At 50.3% G+C, this 13,169-nt stretch overlaps 1 protein-coding gene across 2 annotated transcripts in view; it reads right to left on the minus strand.

Annotated features, from left to right (window-relative positions):
- Window positions 1-13,169, minus strand: part of SMOC2 (SPARC related modular calcium binding 2) — a 155,357-nt gene that overhangs the window by 45,219 nt on the left and 96,969 nt on the right. For both annotated transcript variants that reach the window (XM_067701518.1, XM_067701519.1), the window contains exon 8: window positions 5,325-5,511. In XM_067701518.1, coding sequence (XP_067557619.1) covers window positions 5,325-5,511 — 187 coding nt within the window. The remainder of the gene's footprint in view (window positions 1-5,324; window positions 5,512-13,169) is intronic.

The raw sequence follows: 13,169 nt of genomic DNA on the forward strand, positions 1-13,169 counted from the left end.
GCCCGGGGAGCCGGGGCCGGTCTTGGAGGGTCGGGTCCAGCGCGGTTGAAACACAGCCAGGGCACCACGAGCTCCTCCAGCCACTCACATCCTGAATAGCCTCTTTGATACCAGAAAACTTAACACCCCACTCACACAAACTTAATATGCCTTTTTGAAACGTTGTTTTTGAAATTAAAGGGTCCCTGACACACTCCGGCTAACAGTTAAGCTATCACATTTTCGCCAAAAGCCATTAACTCATATCCTTTTGAAATGCAGTGGGGTTCAGTGCAGATGGCATTGGAACCACGGTCACAGGAATGAACGGGGGTGAAGGGACCTCTTACCCACCTGGTGTCTCCTCTCCCACCTGGGACTGAGACAGGTAGGTAAGGAGCCAGAAATTCCCTAGGGGAACATTCGGGAGAGAAGCCAGGTAACGGAGAGACGGCTAAGAGCTCGTTGCTACTCACGCTTGTTAAATCTGGGGAAACGGAGCACATGCTCAGGACTGAAAACTCCTCGTTTCAGACTCTAGATCAGCGTCCGTGGGGCTGGGGAGGTTGGAAATGGTACCCACGCTACAGCTGACACCTTCACAGCCAGCAGCCCGTGAAATGTGAGCTGTGAAAGAACAAGCGAAGTCCCAGGTCCTAAGCAAGCAGGTACAGCTAGGGACGGGGCTCCCGGGGAGGCCGGACGGCCCAGCCACCCCTGGGATGCTTGATCTGTGAGAACGTCAGCCACCGGCTGTTCTGTCATGGTAAGAAGTTGGACCGTTAGTATGAGCTCTGTGTACAGCCTGTCAAAGGCGTGGAGTCAACGCCGGTACCCCCACGTGGTGATGAGACACCACAGAACTGCCAACCCCATCCTGAATCTGCGAAGCCGCCTGGAAATTAACCTTACTGCGTGATCATCCCGGTTTTGCTCCATATCTGGGCTGTAGATGTCTCAAGAATCCCAGCACTGACGTTGATACAAAAATGTATGTTTAAATGGCAGCATTCTGCTCCTTGTAAGGAATACTGTGACTTGCGGAAATGACAATCTCGAGAAACAGAATCAGTGCCTTTGAAGATAAAGCCGTTTAAATTGTGCTGACATCTGTCAGCATCCTTTCCAATAGTGTTTATTTTAACTTATTTGTATAAGATAAAAAAGCACATCTCTTAATCATCTGGTTGCCCATCAGATACCAGGCTCTCTGCCAGGGAGAAATTCGATTTCATGCTCACACGGCCAGCAAGCCGCGTGGGCTCCACACGCTGGGAACGGGATCCTCGTGCCAGGTCAGAGCAGCCTGCAGCCTGGTGGCAGGTGGACAAACCCTCATTGGCCAACAAGAAAGTGAAAGAGAAATCCCTCCGTTCTGGGCGGTAATGTAGCAGCTGGCGGTCAGCCTGATCCACGCTTAACCCGATAGCTCACGCCAGCTCTCCCCTCTATGAATCAGCGACCAGGCTGGAACCTGCCCCCCTCCTCCCAGGTCCTGTCCCACCACGCGTGGCCTGGGCTCCGGCCTGCAGGGGCTCTGAATACCTTGGCTAAGATGTCAGTTTTGACTCAAAAAGGCAGGGAGACCAGCAGATGCATCAGCACGCGGTCCAACTCATGTTTCTACCTGACGACCAGCCCACCTAGAAATTCTGCCCCGTAGCTGCTCTCTGCCTCTGTGCGTTTATTGTCTTTGGCACAAGCCTGTATCAAAACGTGTGCTTTGTAATTACCTTTCCTGATGACACAGGAAAGGAGGACTAGCTTCTAATGAGGATGCTTTTATATTTATGTCATCTCACTGTTCTTGGATTTTTAAATTATGCTTCCCCATCAGAAAATATAGAGAACGATTGTGGGGGGGACTTGAACTGTCTACCCAAATATAAATCAAAACTATAAAGCATCTCCCTGGAACAGCTTATTTCAGAAAAATCGCAAGAAAATAGCATTTATGCACCAGAAAGTATGTAAGCAATAATGCAGAAGACTTTCTGTGACGTTGCTACTCAGTCACAGCAGAAGCAGGGGTAAGTGAGGGCTGGTGACGCCGGCCAGCGTCTCATAAGATATGCCTTAAACTTGACGATTTTGACTGATTTCCCAGTATCCACGTAGAAATCTGTTTAAACCAATTCCATTTTTCTTGCCAGTGATGGGTTTAGCTGTAGTCATATGATCCAATTACGGCCAATAATCCATGACTTAAGTCAGCTAGGGGACTTTTAGGAAAGGTTGTTTGGTTCCTAAGAAAGAGAGAGATGGGCTGTGTGTCCTCTGAGCATGTGGTGTCTGAATGAGATGCCCGGATCCCTGAAGCCATCTTGTGACCATGAGGGGAGTCTGTCCAAGGGCAAAGGCAACACATGAGGATGTCAGAGGAAAGACTTGGGAGACCCTATGTCCTCAGTGACATCACCAAGTCACAGCATCCACTGAAAGGGAACTCCTTCCATCTCTGCACCCCTTCCTTAGGTTACATAGTCCCTCCCTGTTTATGCCCATTTTTCAGGTTTACCACTAACAGAAGTGAAGAGTTTCCTAATCGATACATCCTCCCTTTTGACCAAAACATAACTAGATTCTAGCTCTGGGACCTACGCTGTCGGGGGCCACATTCCCCCCTCCATCTGGACTGCCCCCTGCAGACATCATCGGCTTGCTCCCCAGATCCTTCTGGACCTGCATCCGACCTCAGCATTTTGGGAGCCCCCGGCCATCCAGCTGAAGCTGCCCCTCCGTTCCCTATTTCCTGTGTGTCGTCCTCCAGTGCAGCTATCACAAGCCGGCGTATGACCTCACGTTCAGCTTTTCTGCTTCTGCGGTTTGCTCTGTGTCCCTTTCCCCCCACGGAACATAAGCTCCATGGAGACACAGGGTTCTGTCCGCTTTGTTCCCTGAATACCCCCAACCCCTAGAGCGGCACCTTCAACATTGAGGGATTTCAAACGTTTAGTGAATAAAAAGGGAACCTCTGGGTGGCAGGGAGGGGAGTGTTTCTCGGAGCTTTAAGAGATCGTATCCCTTCTGTGTAAACTCTGCCACACGTAGAACCTGCTCCGTGTGGCCTCGGGGGCCCAGGGGTGGCCCCGTCCATGCCTGGGTGCTGAATGATGGGGCCCAGGGCCCTCCCTGACGGGAGGTAGCCTGGTCGGAGGGTGACATTCTGGCCAGTTAGAGCGAAGGGAGGCCCACCGAGGGTCCATGGGGAAGGCCTTTCTTGCTGTCAGAAAAGCCATATTATGTCGTCACGGCCGTGTGGTGCTTCTAGAAGCCAGGACAGGAATCAGGCCAGAGCATGCTTGTGTGCTGAAGATGCAGAGCAGGGAGAACAATAACGGCTCATGAAAAGCACGTCCATTAACCGCGGAAATAATCGGAGTCTCTGTCCCCGAGAGCACTGGGTGCGGCCACGTTTAAGACTGGTGGGCCGTAAGGACAGCTCAGCCTCGATGGACGGAGCCCTGAGGGAAACGTGCGGGTTCTGACACCCCCCTCGCTACTAGCCTCAGTTCTGATGGTGTCGGGGTCATGACAGTCAGCATCGGAGAGGATGAACAGAGGAATGAACGAATGAGAGAAAAGTACAGCTCGAGTCTGAGGGGTCTCCTCCCCTGGGTCTAATTTAAGTCTGTTTCTTGAAACTCAAAGAAGACGGAGTCCCTCCCTCCTATACAAAAAATAGGGAAAATGAGAACTTGGTACTCTGTTCCAAAAAAGTCTGGACAGAATGAAATCAGGACGGACAGGAGGGAGGAGGGCTTCTTGTGTTTCTCGTCTGACTGTAAGATAAAAATGTCTATAGGTTCTACAGGGACAACGTGATAAAGCGGATCTCAGCATCTGAGCCAGTCTGCGGAGCCTGGCTCTGACAGCGTGAGGACTTTTGCTGGCCGGAGCTATGAGATCGTTCTGAGCGCCCCTGCAGCTGGGCCTGGGGTCCACAAGCCTGAGTTTGAAGTAATGGAAATGTCATTTCCCAAGAAAGGTTTATTAGAAAAGATCACTCCCTACATACAGATGCATTCAGGAATGAGCAAAGCAATTTCTCACACAAAACCCTGGGAAGATTTATGTTCTCTTTATGTTTGAAACAATCTCCTACGACCACCCACAGAGGGAACCTCAGTCTCTGGCCTGGACACCCCGTCGAGGTCCAGGGCGGCCGGGGCCTGGGGTTCCCATCCCCAAGGAGCCTGGTCTCCCAAATGAGCCTGGTCTCCCAAATGAGCCAGATGGGGCGTGGCTGGACTTTCTCATGAGGAAAAGTCAGCTGGTTACCTGTCCTTCCAGCTCCCAGAATCTCCATGGGTGCATTTCCCCTTCTACACGCACCATGGTCACCCTTGAGAAATTGGGGAAAGGATCTTAGGAGGCATCAAGGTGCTCATGCCTCAGTGCTGCAGCGGGAACCAGGGCTTAAACTGGATCACATGTGAGAGGTAATGGTGTCCTTCACCTGTAAACTACTTTTATACCAATCTCTGAAAAACCAAAGGTCAATTCACATGACCAAGAGTCGCAAAAACATCCTTTTACTTGTTCACACTATTTCCAGGAACAAATATCAGGTCTTCTCCCAGTGCTATTATAAAATGACTTGCTTTGGGCTTCCCTGGTGGCGCAGTGGTTGAGAGTCCGCCTGCCGATGCAGGGGACACGGGTTCGTGCCCCGGTCCGGGAGGATCCCACATGCCGCAGAGCGGCTGGGCCCGTGAGCCATGGCCGCTGAGCCTGTGCGTCCGGAGCCTGTGCTCCGCAACGGGAGAGGCCACAGCAGTGAGAGGCCCATGTACGCAAAAAAAAAAAAAAAAAAAAAAAGACTTTCTTTGCTCGGACTCGCACAAAACATGAATGAATAGGTTGGTTTGTATTTCAGACCCTGAGTAACTACTGTTGCCCCTGACCGCAGTACTCTCTTTCTTTTTCAGTGGCAATTTCAGGAGACAGGTATCTCTGGACTACAGAGAGTTGTCCTGGGCAATCGGTTCCTGTGAAATGCGAGGTTCCCTTTGCCAACACCGGGGACAAAAGAAGCTGAGGTGATAGATGATACATTCTAGGTGCCCACCCCAGCCTGGATACCAGAGCCATTTTTCAAACTTCCAGCCTGCGTGAATACAGATAGGAGCAAAATTGCCTAAAAAGTCTGTCTTCAACACCCTCGTGCCATCGCTGGCATCGCCAGCTCCTGGTGACGTCAGGGAGATGGGCTCCTGCCGGCACCGGCGTTAACTCCGCACTGAGAAGTGGGGTGAGGTCCGGGGCACGGGCATCGCATCTGCAGCGGGTGGGAACCATGGGGGCTCTGCGTTCCGGGGTCTCCCGGCCCCACGGAGACTTACCTGGTGGACGTGCCCGGGATGGGGCGGCCGGTGTCCACCAGGACGCACCAGCAGTAGCCCGTGGAGGGGTGGCACTGCACCGGCTTGTAGAGGCCGCCGTGGGCGCACTCGGGGATGACCACGTTGTCGTTCTTGGGTTGTCTGGCCTCCTCCAGGGCTGACTGCTGCTCCTGGTCACACGAGGACACTGCAGCGAGAAAGAGACACGCGTGAGGCCGCGGCGGGTCACCCGGGGAGCCTACAGGGGATGAGACTGAACAGGAAACGGAGGGGCCGGAGAGGAGGGTCAGGGCGGGCGGTCAGCGTCCACAGGTGGATCTGACGCCCCGTGGATGCCCGGAGGCCACAGGTGGGACCCAGGCCCCAGGGACAGCCACGGTCCTCTGCTCTGGGTCCCCGTCAGGGGCCCGGGCCAGCAGGCACGTGGTCCAGTCCCAGTGAGTCCTGGCGGCCCCTCCCGCTGCAGCCGCGATGTGCTGACACCACTACCCACACCCCCCAGGAGGGTCCTGGAAGAGCAGCCCCCCACTCGCCCCGAGGGCTGACTGAGGCTGAGTCTGGAAATCCCAGCTGCAGTATTTCCGAAACAGCCTGCGTTTCTGGAAATTAGTCAAGAAGAAGACGAGGGGCTTTTTTTTTTAAAGCTGTGTCCAGGGCTTAGCGCTGAAACTCATCCACACGAAAACTAAGCGATCACTTAAAAAACTTCCAGGGCCGGGTATTTCCATGTATAAAGCCTTATGTCTTTTTATGTTAATAAATTCAGTTTCTTTTTTGCATTTGGACATGAGCTTACTTAGATCCACCTTCTGCCCCAAAGAGACCGAGAATGCCTTAGAACCATATAAACGAGTCCATCCTACTCAGTGATCCTCAGATGGTAATGAATTTGAGTCAAATGAAGGTGAAGACCACTTTATCCCTCACTAGAGATTCACAAGAGCTTCAAAATATAATCCAGAAAACATTGGGCACAGAATATTCAAATGTTCCTGTTCTGCATCCTTCCAGCCCAAATACATGGCATTAAAAATTCACAGCAGCGAACTAAACCTCCTCCTCACCCGTGTTAAAGAATTCCAGGGGCTTCCCTGGTGGCGCAGCGGTTGGGAGTCCGCCTGCCGATGCAGGGGACGCGGGTTCGTGCCCCGGTCCGAGAAGATCCCACATGCCACGGAGCGGCTGGGCCCGTGAGCCATGGCCGCTGAGCCTGCACGTCCGGAGCCTGTGCTCCGCAACGGGAGAGGCCACAACAGTGAGAGGCCCGCGTACAGCAAAAAAAAAAAAAAAGAATTCCAAATGTGGGCGCTTGTTTCCAGTTTCCGCCCTTGGAGTGGGGTTTCTCTGGCTTGGCCTCTGCACCGAATCAGAGCCAGCGCGAACAAACAGCCCACCGCAAGACCTCTCACCCTCGGACAGGGCTGTCTCAGAACAGGCTCTCCCTCACCTGAGCTGTCTTTTGGGATCTAAAGATTCTTTTGTTTTCATATTTCCCCGTAAAAGGGAAAAGAAAACAGACAACATATTGGACGAATATATTTTAAATAAAATCTTTAGAGCAATTTCCTGCTTAGAAAGTAATTTTCCACAAATTACGTTTTAGCCTGCTTTGAAACGAACTAACTACAGTTTACAGGGAGGTTATAACTGTAGATGTGACACCGCACAGGTGGGGAACCCCCGAAAGCTGGGAAGGGGTGTGCTTCTGTGTCAGTGCCGCTGTGGCTGGCGATGGGGGTATGGTACTTAGGAGTTAGGCACCTGACGCAGGTGACAACGCAGGTGACCAGACTGAAGGAGGCTCCCCATGCAGTGTGTCACAGAAACCGTGTTTCATAAGGGTTAGCTCTCATTTTCATTATTTTTCCAGCACTGAAAAAATGCCTGAAAATAATTTTTTTTAAATGGCTGGCACCCCAATAAAGAGGTTAAAAACAAATAAATTTAAAAAAGAAAAAATAAGGCCTGGCATATCACAGGCGCTCAATAAACCTGTTTTGAGATAACTCACAGTCCTGGCATTCACAGTTACAAAACCACCTAGATTGTCTTTCCCTAGTAATTCCATTTGCAATCTGAGGATAGTCACATGTACATTTAATGCTGTGATGAGTTCATCTACTGACTGTATTATCAGATGCTGCTATCGTGTGAGCATAGCATCCCTGCACACGTCCTGGAAGAACACAAAGGGACGGGGCGCCTGGGATTCTCGCCTCACTCCGACTCAGAAGACACTCACAGTGCTTCCTCCTTGGCTGACCTCAGCCTCCTGAAAGTGGACGAGGAGGGTGGAAGCTGTAATGCTGTGTGTCCAGACTGGCGCCTTGTAGGGTAATCTCGAAGCCCAGGTTGGTTCAAATCTCACCGTCATTCTACATTGTTTAATGAACACGAGAGAAGAAGGAAGAAATGGCCCTTGAGCCACGCCATGCGGTTCTGCTCCCAACAGTGAGGACCCTGGTCCCCGCTACAGAGACAGCCCTGCACCCTCAGCTTCCGCCCCCTTTAGGAAGGAATGTGGTCTGTGAGCATGCGGACCAGGTCCCGAGCCCACTCCGGGACCCTGAGCTGTCTGAGCTGCCCTCTGCTCTCCGAGGCATCCGTGCAATTCCATTAAATTCCCTGTGGCTTTCATTTCCAGAAGTGCATCTTTTCTGGGGGGGTCGGGGCCGTCTGCAAGTTAAGAATTTTAAATAGCAAAGTCATGATTCTAAATCAGCCCAACCTCCGGATCGGGCACTTGGTTTCCACCAGTAGTCACAGTGTACTGACTGGTGCACTCAACAAACACTGCACCAGGCACTGCTCTGGGCGCCAACAGGGTACCCGGGTACGGGCTTTCTAATACACGGCTCATCTCTAATACACACAAAAAATGGATGGCGCTGCATTTCTTATGAAAGCACCACCCAAGTTTTTAAAAATTCATACTGATCGTTTCCTTTAAGTTCTGTACTTTTCTGAGCACTCTAGATTTTGCTCAGCAAATAGGCAGATACATAAATCAAACTGACCCCCTGTGTTACAGGGTTAATTTAATGAGCATTTCGCTCCAACTGTGACTAGGAAACTGGCTTGGAATCAAAATGACAATGACTCACGTTTCTTTCTGAAGTGACCCATTCGTTACTTTAGATCATGGGGGCAACCTAAGGAGGACGGAGGCTGGGCTACACGGCTTCAGAGGCAACTGGTTCCTGTCTTTTGAAACCCTCAAAGTAGCTGGTCCGTCCCTCACTGGAGTTCCACATGCAGGCGGCTCAGCTGATGGCGGGACCTGCTCCAGGAAGCTCTCCTGGAGACACATTGCTTACTTTCCTGTGCACTTGGCCCTTTTTCAGAAGCTTTACTAGTGAACAGAATTTATGGTGTGATTATCTGGGCACAAAATGCTTTCCATGCTCTATCCAAGAACATACTGATCTATAGAAATAGTTCTGGAAAATTCCTGAAATGGCCCTTTTGAGGATTGTACATCATATTTGAAGGCTCACCATAAGCAAGGTAGTATTGATTAAGTCAACCACCTCTTAAAATTTGCTGAGAATGTTGTAAAATATGGCAGACATCGTTGCCAAGTCAGAAGAGATTCCGTGTTTGTTTATATAAACATCCTGGCTGAAGTTAGAGCCGTTCACTTATGCAATTTTATTTGGTAAACCTGGCTCCGTGTGGGGAATTCAGTTTCTCTTACGGGAGAAATGCAATTACATTTTACATTTTAGGGCCATATGGAAGGAAGTGGATCTTCTTTAAACAAATTCATGATGGTCCAGGGGAACAGAGGCTAAGGGGCTGTCCCATCTGTCTAACAGTCACCCTCCTGAGACAGCTGAGCTCTGCCCCATCCCGCCGGGGCCAAAACGAGATGGCTGAGGGGAAAAGCTCCTGGAGCGGGATTATCTCCAGCAAAGACTCCCCTGCTCTGTGCAGGATGTTAATCGCGCCTGGAAAAGGAGATGAACGGCAACAACTCGCATTTCATCGCACTGGAAACTCACCCCATCACTGAGACACACGGGAACGGGACTCCAAAAAGACAAGTCCCAACCACGTTTTAGAAAAATGTCAGTGAGATCTCATCACATGGTGGGAAAGAGCACAGAAAAAGGGACTCTTGAAAGAAAGTAAAAATGGAGAGGGCCAAACAACGATGGTGGAAATAGGCGAGAGGGAAGGAGGGACGGTTGGAAGGCGCTTGTGAAGTTCTGGTCAGGACTGGCTGAGGACCAGGTGAAAGTGTGTGTGCCAGTGGAGACGCCTGCAGCTGGCTGGTGGGTCAGCGTCGCAAAGGGTACCAAAGCTGGAGTTTTACAGTAACTATCTCACGAAAAGTTAGGTTTGAAACCATTCCAAAAGGATGTCCTCCAATGGATAAATATGAAGTTTGGGATTCTGGAAATAATTCAGCATGAAAATAAAATAACTAATGCTCACAAAATTCAAATTATACCGCCCACTCTCATAGGTCAGATGAAAATACTTACGTTTTCTTTCCTATTCAGACGAGATCAGGCACGTGCAGGGTGGTGCGAGCGACCATGACTTCCTTCCTATTCAGAAGGGCTTTAACCACATAATTTTCTCTTATACTGAATGCTGGGGAGTTAATGTGTGAAAGAAGAAGAATTGAAAGAGAAAAAATGAACAGAAGGAATTTTAAAGTGAGGGCGTCCAAAGGAAGGTGAGCTGTGTCGAAAGAAGCCACTGAATTTGTCCAAGAAAAACCACCCAAAGACAGTCCCCACTTGAGGAATACGTTGCGGGCAAAGGAAACGTTGAGAGATGATTTAGAATTGATGATTGGGTTGACTAACTGGGTTGAATAAAGCCTGAAGCATTTTTATAGGCAGCAATCACAAATCGTGTCCATTCTAAAAACATGGTCTGCAGACTTGGCCGCATTTCAGAAGGATGCCCATGGCAGCTGTCAGTTTTGTGGTCAGCTCTCCTTCTGAAGGGCTTCCCATGAATACTGGGGGTTTACGGCAGACACAGAAAACCCTACCCACAAAATGAAAAATCTGGTAACCTGGATGCTATTAATACATTTTAGAACTTACACTCACCAAAAGACACTATTGAGAAAGTGAAAAGGCGAGCCCCAGACGGGGAGAAAATGTTCGTAACACACACACCTGACAAAGATTCAGGTTATGTCAATAACCCCTACGAATCAATAAAAAGGACAAATAATCTAATTTAAATTGGGCAAAGATTTGGGCAGACAGTTCAAAATGAAAGGTATGTGACTCCACAATAAGCAGTGAGAAAACCGCCGGGCGTCCCCAGTCCCCAGGGAAATGCAAAGCAAACCCACAGGAGGTGCCTCCGTGGGCCTGCGGGAGGGGCCCTGAGGACCCACACCAGAGGCCCCCGAGGCTGGCGACGATGTGGTGCAGTGCGGACCCGCCTGCGTTCCTCACACAAGTGTGACGTCTACACCAGGTGTTTACCCAAGAGTAATTAGAACACACACCCACAGAGCGATGTGTGCAGAATGCACAGAGCAGCTTTGCTCATCACAGCCCCCAGACGGAGACAACTAGAAGAGCCATTTACTGGGAAACGCCCAGATCGCGGTATACGCCTACAATGTACAATTGTGCACATAAACTAGAGAATAAATGGGAAACAAATAAGACCAACAAGAGTGAATCTACAAACTGTCATAATGGGTGAAAAAGGCAGAAACCAGGACTTATATGATGCCAGCATTCCACTTATACAAAACTCTAGCCCAGGTAAAAGGATCGTCGAGTGATGGAAACCTAAGCGGAGGTGGCCTCCGAGCACCCTGGCCCGGGAGAGCCTGAGAGCATCGGCGGTGGTGAAGACCTCCTGCCCTGGGGGACACACGCTGCAGCCCACCTCACTGTGCACACGTTCCTGATAGACAATCGACACCTAAATGACGCGTAAAAAGTTCTCTTAATAAAAATAAAATAGGGATCCTAAGATATGAGAAAATAGCGACCACAGTTTAATGGGCAATATATTTATTTGCCTTTTTGGTCTATCTGAAGATGGACAGTATCTCGGATTCAGTGATAAACCAAATACACGTGCGAGTCCATCGCTGGCTCCCGGGAACAGTACTTAACAAATGCTTAGTCTTTCCTTTCTTTTTGTCCAACAGGATGTGGTGCTCCATTACCCACTAAACAAACACAGCAAGCTTGACGTTACACCAGTATGGCCAGCCTTGTTCATAAGAAGGCTCTTGGTAAATGAGGACATTGGGATTGACATATACACATCACTACATATAAGACAGATAACCAATGAGGACCTACTGTAGAGCACAGGGAACTCTACTCGATGTTCTGTAATCACCTATATGGGAAAAGAATCTGAACTGGAAGGGATAGATGTATATGTATAACTGATCCACTCTGTAGTGCACTGGAAACTAACACAACATTGTAAATCGACTGGACTCCAATGATGATGATAGTAGTAATAATAATAAGGCCCTCGGGCCTCTAAGTACTGACTTAATTGGGTGAGGACAGTTTTTGCTATGAGAACATGCAGAATCTGCTCAGGTCCCATGTCCAGTGGGCATGAGTCTGCTCTGCAGGAACATCTAAGCTACGGGCAGTTTTCACATCCAGCGGAATCTGCTGCAGAAATGACCAGATGAGTCCATCTGTCCCCCTGCTCTCCTCCCAGCTTTCTGGGTGCAGTCCCTGTGTTCTGCCTCAGTGTCCTCTGCTGGCCGGGATCCTGTTGCTCTGGCCACCCTGCTGCACTGCCAGGACCTGCGTGGACTAGTTTGTTTATCTTCGAAGGCCTTGGCCAAGTCCAGTTGCCATGGCAGCCACCAGCTGGACGTCTCGGAAACGCATCGTTTCCCCATCCAACACTCACGGCCATCCGGACGGCGCTCTGCTGGGCCCTCAATCCCCACCCCCTCAGCTTCTCTCACTCTGGATGATTATGTACTGATTTCCAGGAATAAGTGATGACACGTTGGCCCAATCCGTCTTCTCTCCCCATCACAAGGGGTTTTGCGGCTCCCCCAGACACTGGCAGGGTGTCTCCCCTGTCCTGTGACATTGGGCTCAGACGTGGGAACTACATTGCTCGTGGGGTGTCTGCAGGCTGGGGCTGGACACCTGTATGCGTGTGGGCCACTCTCCTGCCCTTAGGTGTTGCCAGGAGCAGGGCATCCTCCGGCCTCCTCACTCACATCCTCCTCACTCCTCACTCACTCAGAGGAGAGATGTATGGGACAGACCCAGACCCACATGCAGCCTGGAGCCTCCCAGCAGAGCCCAGCCATGATTAGCAGATGCATGAGAAATGAACACTTGTCGCTGATCACAGCTAACATCCTGGGGCTATTTGTTATGAAGCAGTAGCTGTCAGGTACAATAGGCATTCTGGTGTCAGCTTCAGAGGGCAAAAATCAGCATCTTCTATTTTCTTTGCATTTCCTTATAGTATTTTCAGAATTCTCTCAAAAACTACACCTAGTTAAACCACGAAATATCTTGCTTCTCCTGGCATTTTGCCACTTGCCCTTATCAGTACACGGCCCCTGCCTTTCACATGCATAAGGACAATGGCACATTAACATGTGCTCAGCAAATACGGTGGATGCGGGGCTGGTCTTCCCACAAGGAAGCAGGGTTTCAGAGGGAGGGTCCACGGCAAGCGGTGGGCTGCCGGGCAGCAGGAGCCAGAGTGGGGGCTCTGGAGCAGGTAAAGCGATTTCCACAAGCAGCGGAAAGCATTGTAAGGAGGAGTGCCAGGATCATATTTGTGCTTTAAAACCCTGCTGGCAAAGCTTGCAGACAAAAGACCAGTTCAAGGCTGTCTTTAGTCCCTACAAGG

Source organism: Pseudorca crassidens, chromosome 13, assembly GCF_039906515.1.
Source record: "Pseudorca crassidens isolate mPseCra1 chromosome 13, mPseCra1.hap1, whole genome shotgun sequence".
NCBI classification, from domain to species: Eukaryota; Metazoa; Chordata; class Mammalia; order Artiodactyla; family Delphinidae; genus Pseudorca; species Pseudorca crassidens.